Genomic DNA, 15,700 nt, shown 5'->3' with positions numbered 1-15,700 from the left:
CACCTCAGTGCCAGTAGCTCTCCACTCACTGGCTGTGGTGCTCACTGAGCACCGCATGAGGGAACGGGACCCCGGAGGGGTTAAATCAGCCCCTGTAAGGGGAATGGCATGATGGTGGCACTGCGGTGTCCATCCGGAGCCTTCACAGGGACACCTCAGTGCTGTCAGCTCCCACACACAGACTGGGTGTTCACTGAGCCCACTCTGAGCAGAAAGGAACCCGCCCAAAGGGGTAAAAATGGGTTCCCCAAGGAAAACGGGATGATGGCAGTGCTGTGGTGCCTGGCTTTAGCCCTTTCAGAGCCCCTTTGGCTCCAGCAGCTCTCTGCACATAGGCTCAGCACTCTCAACACTCAGTCGGGAGAATGAGACCCCCGAGGGCTTAAATCAGTCTCCCTAAGGGGAATGGAGTGGTGGCACTGTGATGCCTGTCTGCAGCCTCCCTCTCAGGGACACCTCAGTGCTGGCAGCTCCCACGCACAGGCTGTGGTGCTCACCCGTCCCACCATGAGGGAATGGGACTCCCAGAAGGTTAAGGTGGGGTCCTCAAGGGCGGCCTCAGTGTGCTGGCATCTCTCCACACACAGGCTGTGGCACTCACTGAGCCCATGAAGGGATAGGACCCCAAGGGTTAAATCAGCCTCCCTAAAGAAAATAGGGTGGTGGCATTGTTGTGGCTCCCAGCTGCATCCTGTGGGGCAGCTGTGGCTCCAGCCCCTATCCTTGTGGGAATGGGCTTTTCCCTGTGGAACAAACACTTGACACTCAGTGGTTGGTGCTGCTGCTCCAATCCAGTGGCAGGGATTCCTCACCCATCAGAAAACAAAGATTTTTTTTCATCTCTTACCCGGAAAAAGCAGAAAGCCCCTCACCCTTTTTGTGGCAGCGGAGGCAGTTCGGGGTTCAGGCCTTCCTACATGTCCTTTGCTCATCCTCTGCCTCTGGTGCCAGGCCTGGCTCTGTGCTGGGCTGCAGCTTTGGATGAAGAGAGCCAGTGCTCACTGAGATCCCACCCAGCCCATGCTGGGAGGAGAGATCTTAATATTAAGAGTCAGATTTCCTTATTTTTTTTTTTTTTTCGTAATCCCAGTTTGGAGATGAAAACCCTTCCCAAACTGGCCCCAGGAATCTCTCCAGTGACACTGCAGAAAAGACCCAGCACTGACATAGCAGGTTGGAGCATGAGCAATTCTGCCTTGAATAAATAGCTGGAACCCTCCCAAGACTCCTCAGATGCCTGGTCCAACTGAGCACCTCCTGCTCCAGGGGGTTCACCCCAATGCCATGTGCCAGGTATTCTCCAGGACTCGGCAGCCACCCACCCCTGGGAGACTCTGCATGTTTCCAGTCACCTTAGGGATGGCTGGTCCTCTGATGTCCCCTGTGGGCTGCCCTGGGGAGGCTAGCAGAGCCTGGCATGGGGGGAATCTCAAGTTGATGTGCCCACAGAGCAGAGGAGGGAAAGGGAGCAGGTTGGAGAAGAATTTTATTGGGAGATCCTGGACATAATAAATAAGGGCTACATTAGGAAATGATGGTGAGGGACTGGGGGCACACTGTGCTCCGTGGGGGCTGGAACCACTTCTGCCCCTCTGAGCAGGACACCTCCCTGCATCCCATATGCCCCATCCTGCTCCTTCCGCCCAGCAGCAAAGCTGGCCCAAGGGTTGCTGTCTGCCACCCCTTTTGGGATCAGGGCAGGGAATAACCTGGCGGAAACGGGGGTAAGGGAGTGTTTTGAGGAGCAGCATGGGGCAGAAGGGGTGGGAGGACAGGGCCATGGGTGCGGCACCACTTGGCTGTCACTGTGCCAGGGCCTGGATGATGTCCTTCACCAGCATGGTGCCAATGACCATCTTCTCACTGTTGATGGTCAGCTGAGCCATGGAGCCCTCCCGCCGCTCCAGGGTGATGAGCACCAGGCTCCCGCTTGTCACCGTCTTGGCCGCGAACCTGTTGAGTGGTGAACACAGGGATTCAAGGCAAGCTGTCCCCTGTCACCCTGTGGTCCCATGGGAGGCTTCGGTGGAGACAGGCAGGTAGGTGCCTGCCACCCACAGCCACTGTCACATTTGGGTTCATGCAGGCTCCTCATCCTTAAGGAAGCCCTGAGTGATTCAGGTGGGATTGGAGAGCTGACAGTGCCTGTCTGATCCAGGTGTGGGGGTCCAGCTACCTGTACTCATTGCTGGCACCGCAGGGCACGCGGCCCACGTTGGCAGCCGAGGTCAGTTGCTGGACGATGGTGTGGTCACTTTGGCATTTCTCAGGCAGCGTCAGCTTCTCTGTGATCTCGCTCATGCCCATCAGCTTCCCTAGAGCAGGTAACAGAGGCACCTGCCCATCTCTGGCCACATACCCTGCTGGGCCCTGCTTTGACATGTCCAAAGCAAGCCCCTCCAGCTCCCTATGTTCAGGTTCCCTGTGACATCTTGAGCTGGCTGCTCTGCTCGCTCTTGGTTCAGGATTCAGTGGTTTTGGGAAAATCCTTCATAACCCTTCCTGGGCTCATCCCCATGTCCCTGCCTGGTGGCAGCAGCCATATGCCTGGGGATGGGCTCCTCTGGACAGTGGCAGCAATCGGGCCAGGTGCTGCAGGGCACAAAGCACCCCCACTCAACAAAGACCCTTGTCCATGGGGTCAGGGTGGGGATGTGCTGATGGGAACACAGGGTGTCACTCACCAGACACAGTTCTGGGAACGCCAGGGGTGGTGTGAGCCCTTCATACTTTGTGGGGACCCAACAAGGCCACCCTGGCACCAGGGTGGTCATCACAGGCTGGGGGTGCAGGAGTGGATGAGGGGAACAGAGCTAGTCTAGGGGCTAGCTGAGCAGCCACTTACCCTCACCTGGCCGCGCCAGGTGCTCTAGGGCCACAGCGAGGGCGGCAGAGGGGACAAAATTGGGGGTGAGTGTCAATGGTGGATGCCTGTGCAGCACCCTTTATCCATCCCCAGCCCCACTCACCCTGCTCCTTCTTGAACTCATTCTCACTCATGAAGACAGGGGCCATGAGCTCCCCCACAGGTGGCTGTATGGAGACGTAGAACTGACGTGTGTGCGTGCTGGGGAGACAGGCAATGAGACGAGCACGTGCTCAGAATATGTCCCCTCTCCATGTCCTGCTTCTCATCCCTGCCCTGGGCAGGGGTGACTGGGTGAAACTATGGTACAAAAGGGCTCAAGAATGGGGGGGAATCTGTCAGGCTGGACCTGGAGCTGCTGCTGCCTCCGTGTCCCCTGCATGGAGGCCTGTGCATTTCCTGCTGTCCCCCAACCACCCCATGCCGATCTGAATGTCTCCTCTTCCCTGGAAGGACTCTGGTGGCTTCCCCAGCAGTCCTGCTGTCCTCCATCCCGTGGGATACCCCATACCCTGTTTCTGCTGTCCCCTGTCCCCTGCTATGTGGAGGGATCTTGACACCTATCCCACTTTCTCCATCTCTGGAGCACTTGATGCTCTGATCCCTGGGGACACCCATCCTGCCCTGCCCAGTGCCAGATGCTCACCACAGCTGGAAGTTTGCCGCCTGGGTAGAGTCACAGAAGTCGATGCCCATCAGCACAGTGGCTGTGTCCCCTGGCGCCAGGTGCTCTGGAACCACAGGGCTGCCACTACATCCCACATTCTCACCCAACCCCCCTCCCCATTCTCCCACAGTGTCACGGCCATGCCTTGCCATGCCATACCAATCTCAGGGAACTCCTGTATCCGCATTCCAGACAGAGGCTTGGGTTCATTGACTCGCAGGTTCTTCACCTCGGTGTCAGTGTTGTTGGAGATCTGGATCTGGATGGCCACCATGTGGGGGTCTCCTGGGAAGGGCCGGCGGCTGAAGCAGTACTCAACTGCAAGCCCCTCGCCCGCCATGCGGTGCAGCAACTCGTAGGTCTTCACCGCACTGAACGCCGGGCTCAGCAGCTGCACCAGGGGACAGCGGGAGCTGCTGAGGGCCCCCTGCTACCCCTGTGGGTGGCAGAGGGCCCAGGAGCCCCCACAGGTGACAGGGGGCCTGGGACCTCCCCAAGGAGGGCATGGGGGACGCTTACGGTGGGTGTCAGGGAGCTGTCAGTGAGAGTGAGGCCCTCCAGGTCGGTCACCAGGCTGGTGGAGATGATGCTGCTGGAGGGGATGGGCTGGACAGGAGGGGGAGTAACTGCAGGGTGGGGAGAGAGGAGGAAAGGGTTAACAGAGCTCACAGCCCCATGGCTGTGAGCATAGCCCCATAGGGACACCCACACAGGGACAGTTCTAGTGGCTCAGCGCCATGGGAACAATAGCATGGGGAGAGCCCTGGTGGCACAGCTACATGGGAACAACCACATGGGGACAGCCTTGTGGGAACATCCCTGGTGGCACAGTCCCATGAGGACAACCGCATGGGGACAGCCATATGGGGACAGACACTGTGGCATAGTGCCATGGCGACAACTCCATGGGGATAGCCTCATGGGGAGAGCCTCATGGGGACAGCCTCATGGGGACAGCAATGTGGGGACAGCGATGTGGGCACAGTCCTGGTGGCACGGCCCTATGGGGAGAGCCACACAAGGACAGCCCAGTGGCATAGCTCCACTGGTGTAGACACAGGCTTGTAGGATGTCCCTGTACATGGCCACATGGGGACAATCCAACAGGCTAGGTGCCTGTCCCACAGCCATCCTCTGGGGACAAGGACCCCTCACCACACCTATCCTTGTCCCAACTCTGCAGCTCCCAAAGGACCCATGGAGTCCTGATAGCACTGGGGTGAGTGCTCATGCCTCAGTTTCCCCAGCACCACCACAGCAATTTGCATATTCCAAGCAGCCACTCACAGTCATCCAGGTCAAGCAGGGAGATCTCCTTGGAGCTGGCCTTGCTGCTGGGGGGCTGCAGGGGGGCAGAGATGGGGAGTTCAATAGGGGGTACAGGTATGCCTGTGCAGCCCCCCATCCCAGCCCATCCCATCCCAGCCCTCATCACCTTCCTCTGTTTGGCCTCTGCCTCAGAGCCGGAGTCAGAGACAGAGGAGCTGCTCTCAGAGGTGCTGGCCTCCTCTGATGAGGTTTCAGCACGGCCCTTCCTCCCCTGCGGAGCTTTCTTCTTGGCCTTCTTTGTGCCTATGTCCTCCTCCTCCTCTTCCTCGCTGGGGCTGTGGGGAGAGCCCAGCTCAGGGGGCTGAGGCAGAGGTTTTGCTGGGAGCACCCCCTTGCCTTCCCAGGGCATACCTGCCCACGCTCCCCAAGACTGCCTTATGGGAACCTTCCTTATCCTTCCTCTTTGGCCTCTTCTCCACCTCCTCCTCCTCCTCCTTGTCCTCTGACTGCTCCTCGCTGTCTTCCTCCTCCTCTTCCTCCTCCTCCTCGGTGCCAGAGCTGGAGCTTCCAGAGCTGCTGCTGCTGCCATTCTCTTCGCTGCCAGACTCGGGCTCTGCGGGGGCACAGCTCAGCCCTGCTGCTGTGTCCAACCACATTCTCCCATTTCTCATTTCATCCCACTACATCCTCCATCTTCCCACTGCATCCCTGCATAGTCTCACTGCATTCCACTGTGTCCCCACTGCCCACCACTGCATTCCTCCACATCTTCCTGCCATGTCCCTCCCAGGATGGGGTGTCCCCACTGTCATGTCCCCTGTCCAATGCCTCACCATTGCGGCACCTGCCTGACAGCCACAGTGACCACTGCCCAATGTCTCATGCCATCAGGTCCTCACCACTGTCTGCCGACTCAGTGGGCCCCGATTCTCCCTCTGAGTCAGAGTAGAAAGGCTTCTCCACCTTCTCCTTCCTCTTCTCCCGGCTGGTGCACTTGGTCCACTCAGGAACCTGGTGGCATAGGGTTGATGGAGCAGGACCATCACCCATGACTGGGGGATCCAAACAGCCACCCTTGTCCCCCCATACCCAAGCAGATGTGTGAGCATTAGAGAGGGAACTGGGACAGGTGAGCAGTACCTGGGTACTTTCTGGGGCTCTTCCAAGACCTTGAGTCAGTGTTCCCACCTTGGCCCCTCCTCCCCCACACACCCAGGGTGCTCCACGCACCTCCACATTCCTCACGGAAGGGTCAGGGGCCTCATCTGGCCAGTCAGGCAGCTCCTGGTAGCCCACAGCCTTAGCGTTGAGCAGATGGGACAGGGAGCCCAGTTGGAAATGGTCCCGATCTACAACGAGGTGAGAGGAGGCAGCAACTCAGGGACAGCCATGCATCATTATGGTGACAGCTCACCCCATGTCCCAGTGACCTGTGCCTGGGATGGGTACCTTTGAAGGAAGACTCCAAGATGGGAGCCGGTTTTTGGGCCAGGAAGAGCTTCTTGGCGTACTTATTGAGGGCCCCGCTCTTCTCAGTGGGCACGATGAGCTGGCGGATGAAGCGAGCCCGGTCACGGATGTCATAATTCTGGTCGTACTTGGCCAAGTTGAGGACATACTGGGTCAGCAGCTTGCTCTGTGTCAGATAATATGCTCAGGCCTGGCCTCTTCCTCCCTGACAGGGAAACTGAGGCACACCCTAGGATCACATCCCCAGTACCTGCTTGGAGTTGGTCAGGTAGAGCTTAGCTGCCAGATTGATGACTTGCAGTTTGACGATGTCTTCCTCGTTGGTGAAGGACTTGGCCATCTTGCGCAGCACATCAGGTGCGATCTTGGGCACGTGCTCGCAGTACTCGCCGATGAGCCACAAGATGCTGGCCCGTGCCATTGGCACCTGTGAAATGCCCTTGGACATGTGGCACTGCTGCCATCCCCTCTCCTGTGGGTCAGTAATGCCCCAACCAACCTGGATGTTGTCAGTGAGCTTGGCCATGTGCTTGATGATCTCACTGTGCTGGGCTGGCTGCATCTGCAGCAGCTTTTTGATGACCACCACGGATTCAGCCACCACCAGCTCTGTGGGCAGAGACCCAGCCTCAGTTGCATCCTGTCCTGATAGCAATGGAGCTCCCATTTCATCCCCGCCATGTGTACTCACCATCCCTGTTGGAGAGGAGCTGGACCAGGCCATTGAGGCAGGTGTCCCGCACCTTCCCGATGTTGGTGGCACAGCGCCCGATGGCTTGGATGGTGGCTGCCACAAAGTCCTTGTCCATGCTGCGGATGTAGGTCTGCACAGGCAATGGAGGGCACACATGACATGTCACCCATGTGCCAGTGCTGGACATCCTCCCAGCAGTGGGCACACATTGGGTCCCTTTGGAACAGCTGATGAAGTTGGCACGGCCTCAGCCCACTCCTCCTGGAGGGCCTCTTCTCTCCCCCCTCCGTGGTGGTAGTTTGGCACCAAGAGCCATGCCGTGGCCATACCTGGAACTCTCGCAGGATGGTGGAGATGTTGGTCTCGTTGGCCAGGTTGGTGAGGACCTCCAGCTGCAGGAAAGAAGAGATGGGTAGCATAGGGGCATGGTGACAAGGCATGGGGCCTTGATGTCCTCCTGCTCCCAGGGCATGAGGGCAGCTGAACCAAGGAAAGGGCTCCATGAAGCCCCAAACCCACCCCTGACAGGTTCTGCTAGGTGTTTCCAGCTCACCTTGAGGATCTTGATCTGTGTGGGGTCCGTGGAGCGGATGTAGAAACTTTTCAGATAGGGCTCAAACATCCCCTGCATGGACAGACAATTAGTATCATTTCTGTCCCCCCCACCTTGCCAAGGTCATCTCCAGGCCCTGGTGTCCTTGCTGGCTAATCCTCATCCCCCTCCAGAGTCAACAGGGTCAACTCCTCCCACACCAAGTCTGAGACTCACCCGCCGCTTGATGGACATGGTGGCCACATTCTGCAGCACAACATACTGCACCTCACTGTGGGGACAAAGAGGGACCATGATCAGTGGGGCAGGACCAGACACCCTCAGCAAGTCCCTGTGAATACAGGCCAGGACCCACCACCAGGCTGGTGTCATCAGGATGCTGTCACCCCATGTCTGGACTGGGCCAGCCCAAAAAGGCCTCCAACCTGATGTCCTTCCAGAGATGGGCTTTTTGGGGGGGGTCTCTCACACGGTTTTGGAGCTCCCCGTGGGTACCAGCAACTGGGGTGGAGGGGTAGGACACCACTACAACCCAGGTGCCACAGACCTGTGACTCCGCAGAAGCCGTACCAGTGCCTTCGCAATGACTCCAACCTCTGCCTTGGGTGCCAGGTGGAAGTAGAGCTGTGCCACGGCCATCACCACCTGTGGACACACACCATAGTGTGTGTCACCTGGTGGGAATGGCGGACACCCTGAGGAATGGCCGTGTCCCCCAGTCCCACTCTCAGCACTTGGAGGTAGCCTGACCCTGAGGATACCCATCCCTGGGTGTCCCTCAAGCACCCCAGTGAGTCCTTGACCATGGGGACATCATAAGCCCAGGATGATGGATACCACCAGTGGCCCTGGAGGATGAACAGGGTGCAAGTGAGGGTCTCACCGCGGCGTTGCGGCTCTGCAGCAGGGGCTTGGTGTTGCGCAGGAGCAGGCGGTGGTCGGGGTCCATGACGTAGGGCTTGCACTTGGCCAACACGGCTGCCTCTGCCTTGGCATCTTTGGCATCCTCCTCCTCAGAGCCATAGAAAGCCTTCTCAGTGTTCTCCTCCAGCAAGGACTCCTGCTGGCAGTTGGGACCCTTTGTATCCCCAAGAACACTCCCCCTTCACCCCACCTCCCTAGGGGCTCCTGGGACACCCCAAGGCTCCCAGGGCATCCTGTGCTCCGGAACTCACATTTTGGTTGGGGCTGAGGAACTGGGTGCGGGCGTAGCGGGTCAGCATGTTGATGATGACCACCTGCCCCCACTCCTCCACATCGATGAGCAGGTTGCAGAGCTTGCGGTAGTTCTTGTGGATGAGGTCTATGCGTTCTGGGCATACCTCCTCAAATGCCATCACCACGCTGCCAGCCACCAGCTGCAGAGGGAAAGCCCAGGATCACTTACTGGAGTGGTGGCATAATCAACAAGATGCTGGTTTGCTGGGGATGGTGGCATCTCCATAAAGGTGCTGGTGGGCAACCCTTCCCTGTAGGGATGCCAGCTCAGTAGAGTTGGCAAATTTCCCATGAGGATATTGGCCCAGTAGGGACAGCAGTACTCCCACAAGGATGCTGGCTCTCCAGGGATGGCTTCATCTCCACAAAGACACCAGTTTGGTGGGAATATCTGCATTCCTCTGAGGATGCTGGATTGGTGGGGACAGTGGCATCCCCACAAAGATGTTGGTTTGGGAGCTGGCTGCATCCCTTCATGGATGCTGGATCAGTGAGGACAATGGAATCCCATGAGGATGCCAGCCTTGTGAGGATGGCTGCATCCCCAAGATGACACCAATTTGGTGGGAACACCTCCATCCCCATGAGGACACCAGGCCAGTGATGTTCCCAGATTTAGAGGTGGGGGAGACACAGCACCCTGCTCACCGTGGTCTTGTCAGCCAGCAGCTTCTCGATCACTTCGATGAGCTGGTCCTTCTGGTCTGAGTCGAGGCTGTGAGGGAGGAGCAGTGCAGGTGATGCTGGACCAAACTCCTCCCCATCCCTGACTGTACCAACAAGCAGCCAAGACCCTTACTGGTATACCCTAAATTTAGCATCTGACTCTCCCCGTTACCTGTACAGCTTGGGGATGGCATGGGCGGCTGTCTTGCGCACATAGGGGGACATGTCCGAGGCGGCCTCCTTGATGGCCAACATCATGATTGGCACGATTATGGGCACGCGGATGCTGGACAGGACCCGCAGGGCACTGGCGCGGATCAGCTGGTTGGGGTCCTGTGGGGACATGTGGGGTGCTGCAGTGCAGCTGTGACAGGCTTAGTGCTCCTCCAGACCTCCCCTGGGTCCTCAAAGCAGCCCACCTTGAGTCCTCGCTGGAAGGTGGAAATGGAGAGTAGGGCCAGATCCTGCTGTTCCTCTGCATAGCGCACCAGGTACACGTACACCAGCTTCTTCACCTGCAGGGTGAAGGTGCCACCTCAGAGCTCCCCAAACTCCAGCCAAACCCCAAAAACCAGGAAAGTACTAGACCCTGGGATGCTGCCAGGGCCACCCAAGATCTTTCTCACCTCAATGTTCTTGCAGGCAACATTTTTCACCACAGCTGGGAAGAGATCTGAGGCGTTTTTACCCCGAGCAATCATCTAGGGAGAAAAGAAGTGGTGTGACACTGAGCAGCTGGCACAGCAGGGGCTGGTACAACATGACACAGCTCGGTACCAGCAGTGGTCCCCACCAGTGACAACAACACCCACCGCCACAATCCTCTTCATGGCCTCCAGCTTGAGCGAATCCTTGTTGCTGTCGAGCATCTCCTTGAGGTCATCATGCCTGAACCACACCGGGGGAAAAAAAAAAATTCCCATTTTCACATTTTTCCTTTTTTTTTTTTTTTTTGCTCCCAGCCTGGCATCAGGCTGGCAATCCAACCCCTCATTGTGAAATATTTATGGGGACAGGAGTTGGGTTACAGCCAGGTGAAAGAGGAAACAGAGGGACTGGCATGGTGCTAGCGCCCAGTGCCATCCTCATCCCAGGCACTGGGACAAGAACCATATCCCATCCAATGTGGTTGTCACCCTACATTGTCCCTAAACCACACGTGCCCAACACCACCTCCATCCTGGCTTGGCTGGGTGTCCTTTTTCCCCTCATGGACATAGTGGCATGATGTGCCAGCACGCCCCGATGCAAAGCTGTTCTCTGTTCCCTTCCCTGGGCTGGTGGGAAAATGCCACCAGTCTTTTGAAAAGTTGTCACCACTGTCCTCTTTTCTAAGGGACACTGGTCCCCCCTAAACTGGGGGCACCTGCAAGGCTGTGTCTACTTGCAGCAACGGAGGGTGACACCCACGGGATGATGCTCTTCCAGAGCCACCATCACCAGAGGGTCCTGGGGGCACTCCTTGGGGGAGTCTTACCGCGGTGGTGGCCCGGTGCCAGCATCCACTGCGGGCTTGGTGCCAGCGAGGGGCTGCAGCTCATCAGCTCGCAGGGCGCTGTAGCAGGTGGGTTGTCCAGCCTCAGTGGCCAGCACCGGGCTTGTCACCTCCTCAGCCATGCCACCACCCTCCGGTGTTTTCGGCCAGCCAGTCGGCCCCACCGGTAGCTGCCGCAGCAGCTTCTGCACTGGCGGCAAGGACATCATAGCTTTAACTGGCAGTAGTGGCCCTGGGGATGGTGACAGGACTGTGGCCCCGCTCCTCTGCCCAGCACAGTGGGCTGAAACCTGACGCTGTGGCTGGGGTTGGGTTGCAGCCTAGATCAGGATGCCGTTCCCAGTGGATGAGGCCAGCCTGTGATGTCACATCCAAAGTGACATCTGACCTGCTGGTGGGACTTGGGGACGCTGCAGGGAGCTCCTTCCCCAGTGCTGAGTGGCTCAGTCCTGGCCAGGAAACGCACATCTAGGTGGGACACTCTACCTGCTTGGTAGGGTGGCACGGTGGGGCACTTCTGTGTGTCCGACCTGGGTGGTGGGGTCACACTTGGTGCATTTGCTTTGCCCCAGGTGCCATGGATGCCATGGATGGCTCACAGGAATGGTGACAGACCTGGTGTGGCTCTGGCAAAGGGAAGTATGCAGATTATAATGACACTATAGGTGTGGGGGACGCTGCCAAGAGGTCAGGGCTAAGGTGACACTGCCATGAGGGTGGTGACACTGCCAGAATGGGAGGCACTGATGGCAGATCACTGAGGTAACCTCGACAGACAGGGGGACACAGCCAGGGTGTCAGGGCTGGGGGATGGTGCCAGAGTAGGGGACACTGCCAGTGGGGGTCAGGGGACACTGGCAGACATGGGAGCAGCGGAGCACTTCCAGGCCAGAAGGCATTGCCAAGGAGGGGTCAGAGAAGGGGAGACCTGGAAAAACTGGGGGACTCTGCCAGGGCCTCATGGGAGGGACACACATCTGATATGGGGACACTGCTAGTGGGTCATGGATAGAGGGCACTGCCAGACTGGAGGACACTGCCAGTGGATCAGGGTTAGGGAAAATTGTCATACTGGGGGACACGGCCAGGGGTAGAGAATGGCAGAGTGTTGCACTGCCAGACAGTGGCAAGGGACACTACCAAGGGATCAGGAGGTGGGGGGCACTATGAGATGGGGAAAATGCTAGCAGGTCACGGATGGAGGGCACATCCAGAGTGGAGGACAGTGCCAGGGCCTCAGGCACTCATACTGGGGGACATTAGCAGGGTATCAGAGAGAAGGTGACACTGCTGGGGTTCAGAGAAGGGGGGGATCCAGTGAGATGGGGACACGGCCAGCACGTCGCAGATCAGGGACGCATCCAGAATGGGGGACACTCTGCAGCATTAGGGATGAGTAGAGGGAGAGCACTCCCAAACTCCCAAAACTGGGGAGAACTCCCAAACTGGGGACACTGCCAAGAGGTCAGGATGGGGTACACATTCAAAGTGGGGGACACTGCCAGGGAATCAGGACTCGAGGGACCCTGTCATATGGGGGGATACTACCCCAGGGGCAGAGATGGGGGGACACTGCTGGACTGGAGGACACAGCCAGGGGTAGAGAGCGTGATGCTGTCAGACAGTGATTCAGCGGTTTCCTGCTGGGGCAGCAGAGAGGGGGGGACACGGCCAGAGTGGGGGACACTGACACTGGTAGGGAGGACCAAGATAGACATTCCTGCAGCTCCAGGTGCACATCCCCCCATTCCTCCTCACCCGTGCCCACCCGCCGCACCCCCCCAAGGAGCCTGTCCCACGCAGGGGTGACAACAACCCCCCAGCACCCAACACCCCCCAGCCACAACCTCCACGGTGGGGGGACGGGGGGTGTCGGCTCCGGAGAGCCACGGCAGACAGCAGACCTCACGGTGGGAACATCGTGCCCGGCATGCCCCAGCCCGAGGGTGGGAGGTTCAAGGGGCATCTCCGCACATCTCCCCCCAACCGCACCATCTCCAAAATCCCGAGGTGTTCCCAAAAAACCCTCTCCGGCCTTTGCAACCCGCAATGACGGTGACGGCGACAGCGATCGCATTCCCTGCCCCGTCCCCGTCCTCATCCTTGTCCCTATCCACATCCTCATCCCCGTCCCCACGTCGGGGGCCGCTCCAGGCTGGGGTACCGAGGACGGCGGCGAAGGCCTGCAGCGGCGGCCGCACGGCAAGGCTCGTCCTTGTCCCCCGCGCCCGCATTGTCCCCACCTCTTGTAGTCGGAGGAGAAGATGCCGCCGCTGGCGGGGTCGTGGCCGTACTCGGGCTCGCCCAGGCTGGAGGAGCCGCCCTTCTCCTCGCCGTAGGCCGGGCTGGCGGCCATGGCGGCGGGAGGGATGCGGGATGCGGGATGCGGGGGGGACGCGGGAACTGATGTCAGCGCGGGCGGGGACGGGCGCGGCTCCGGCTCCGGCTCCGGCCCGAGGGCAGCGCCCGGCCGGATCGACCCCCGCCGACATCGGGAACGGGAGCGCCGGGGCAGCTTTGACCCGCAAGGCTCTCTGCGCAGCCCCGCACCTGCACAGGTTTGGGAGCGGGACGCGGGCGATTTTAGGAGGAGCGATGCTGGGAGCATAGCTGTGGTGTAATGACTGCCACTGAGCTCACAGCCGCACGCATACCTGTCCAGAGTCATGAAAATCTATGATTATAGTAGTAGACATTATTGTGTATCATAATTAGACATAACATAACATAACATAACATAACATAACATAACATAACATAACATAACATAACTTATATTATATTACATATTACTTATATTACTTATATTATATTACATATGACATATTACATCATATTATATCATATATAATACACGATATATAATATATAATACATATTATATACTATATACTATATTATATACAATATATAATATATAATATACTATATATAATCGATAATAGATAATAGATAATAGATAATAGATAATAGATAATCTATTATCTATTATATAGCATATATTATATAGCATATATTATATAGCATATGCTATATGCTATATGCTATATACTATATACTATATGCTATATGCTATATACTATATACTATATACTATGTACTATATACTATATGCTATATGCTATATACTATATACGATATACTATATACGATATAGCATATACTATATAGCATATACTATATACTATATAATCATATATCATACATCATATATAATATAATAATCATAATTAATTTAAAAAACTATAACATAACAATTATAATAAATGTACACAACACAATTATGTAGATCATAGTTATATTTAAAATGCATTACGTTATAGTAAATTGTATATGTTCGGATGTTATAATACATATTGTTATATGCTGTCGTATTGCATTTTATTATTACTTTGTGTGTAACACTGTGTGCAGTATACAGAATATACGCTTACTTCTATATTACACATAATTTATATATTCTATTACAGGCTGCATACGGTATACCATATATTGTATGTTGTTTATTACATGACATTATAATATATTACAGATTTCACTGATTACACAACACTATATATTTGCCATATTCAATCATACCACATTATAGATAATTCATAAAACATTCTACATTCTACACTCTGTATATGATATGTGCAATATGTTCTGTATGCTGTATGTCATACTATGTTATATTGCAGATTATATTCATTCAAGTATATAGTATATAGCATTTAATGCAGAACATGTTGCATATCGTGTATTGTGTATTATCTACTGCATGATAAAATTTAGTATTTTATGATCTGTATTCCACATTATAGTATATGTGATGCATGCTATTTGAATTGTTAACTCTCTTAGGTATGGTGCTAATTTATATTATTCTTATAGATATTGTTATATATATTGCTGTTTATATGTAATATTATTATCAATAACAGGAATTATTATATACTAGATATACTATCCTATATTAACTATATTACAGATGTTAAATACAAATATTATTATAGATATGGCCATGCATATTACAATGTTTCATACAGTAATATATTATATAATACATTACTATAAGTTATATCTATTATAAGATACCGTTTTTGATATTATAGTTGAGATTTTGTTTGCATTTCTTTGATTTATTTTTTTCCTCATATACTTTGTACTATTGGCAGATATTCCCCCTGTCATTTCTCCAGGCAGCTGACCAGCCCCGGAGCTGATGCAGATGGAGAGGCACTCACCCCATCCCACAGGAGTGAGGCAGCGAGGGAAAATGGTTCATGGTTCAAGTAGCAGAATTGGATAAAGCATCTAATTAATGGACAGCAATTAATCTTCAGCCCAGAGACACACTCACTCCAGCTCTCCCTGGGACCCCACAGCCCTCCCGAGGACCCCAACCCTGCTTGGATCTCAGACCTTCCTGGGGACCCTGCCGCTCTCCTGGAGACTCCAACCCTCAGGAGACACAGAGAAGAACCAGACTCCACCTTCTTTTCCCCCCTATAAACACTGATAAAATCCCACTGGACATTCCCTTCTCCCTGCTGAGCTGCCTCAGCTTTTTCAGCTCCCCTTCCAATGGGAAATGCTTCAGACCTTTGGTGGCCCTTTGTGGTGTCTCCCCTGTATGTCCCTGTGTCTCTCATGCTGGAGAGCCCAGCACAGGACCCAGCACTTCAGGGGTGCCAGGATCACTGTGGGTTGGTGACTCACTCCCTGTCACTGCAGATACACTCTACCCCATCAACTGGACCGGTAAGGAAGAGGTTGACCAGGACTGGACACAGAGTTGACCCCTGGGGTGCACCACCAAC

The 15,700-nt window shown here is 55.2% G+C and overlaps 1 protein-coding gene across 6 annotated transcripts; it reads right to left on the bottom strand.

Annotated features, from left to right (window-relative positions):
- Positions 1-1,802: 1,802 nt before the first annotated feature.
- On the bottom strand, positions 1,803-13,254 carry AP3B2 (adaptor related protein complex 3 subunit beta 2). Of its 6 annotated transcripts, none has more exons than XM_062501215.1 (28): positions 13,142-13,254; positions 10,216-10,291; positions 10,030-10,104; positions 9,823-9,918; positions 9,576-9,736; positions 9,386-9,452; positions 8,695-8,877; positions 8,403-8,579; positions 8,067-8,164; positions 7,736-7,790; positions 7,520-7,591; positions 7,296-7,358; positions 6,964-7,096; positions 6,772-6,881; positions 6,523-6,699; positions 6,252-6,438; positions 6,033-6,151; positions 5,702-5,813; positions 5,214-5,415; positions 4,969-5,137; positions 4,821-4,875; positions 4,053-4,159; positions 3,693-3,924; positions 3,513-3,597; positions 2,970-3,067; positions 2,846-2,869; positions 2,177-2,315; positions 1,803-1,953 (listed from the first exon to the last, which is right to left on the bottom strand). In XM_062501215.1, exons 1-28 carry the CDS (start codon positions 13,252-13,254, stop codon positions 1,803-1,805), a joined length of 3,336 nt encoding a protein of 1,111 aa, XP_062357199.1. The 6 variants fall into 6 exon arrangements, with proteins under 6 accessions (XP_062357199.1, XP_062357200.1, XP_062357202.1 ...); XM_062501216.1 differs by having other exon boundaries at positions 4,821-4,873; positions 4,964-5,131; XM_062501218.1 differs by lacking the exon at positions 2,846-2,869 and having other exon boundaries at positions 4,969-5,121; positions 5,234-5,415; positions 6,015-6,151.
- Positions 13,255-15,700: the final 2,446 nt, after the last annotated feature.

The sequence above is a fragment of the Cinclus cinclus genome, chromosome 13, assembly GCF_963662255.1.
Source record: "Cinclus cinclus chromosome 13, bCinCin1.1, whole genome shotgun sequence".
NCBI classification, from domain to species: domain Eukaryota; kingdom Metazoa; phylum Chordata; class Aves; order Passeriformes; family Cinclidae; genus Cinclus; species Cinclus cinclus.
This window is presented reverse-complemented; position numbering and strand designations above follow the sequence as displayed.

What these genes read in the sequence shown, in the direction of transcription:
- AP3B2 (XM_062501215.1), bottom strand. Translation starts at nt 13,254, where the DNA reads ATGGCCGCCAGCCCGGCCTACGGCGAGGAGAAGGGCGGCTCCTCCAGC. An exon ending in TTCTCCTCCGACTACAAGAG is followed by an intron (nt 10,292 to 13,141) that starts GTGGGGACAATG and finishes GGTGTGGTTCAG; the next exon opens with GCATGATGACCTCAAGGAGA. An exon ending in AGCTCACTGACAACATCCAG is followed by an intron (nt 6,700 to 6,771) that starts GTTGGTTGGGGC and finishes GGCATTTCACAG; the next exon opens with GTGCCAATGGCACGGGCCAG.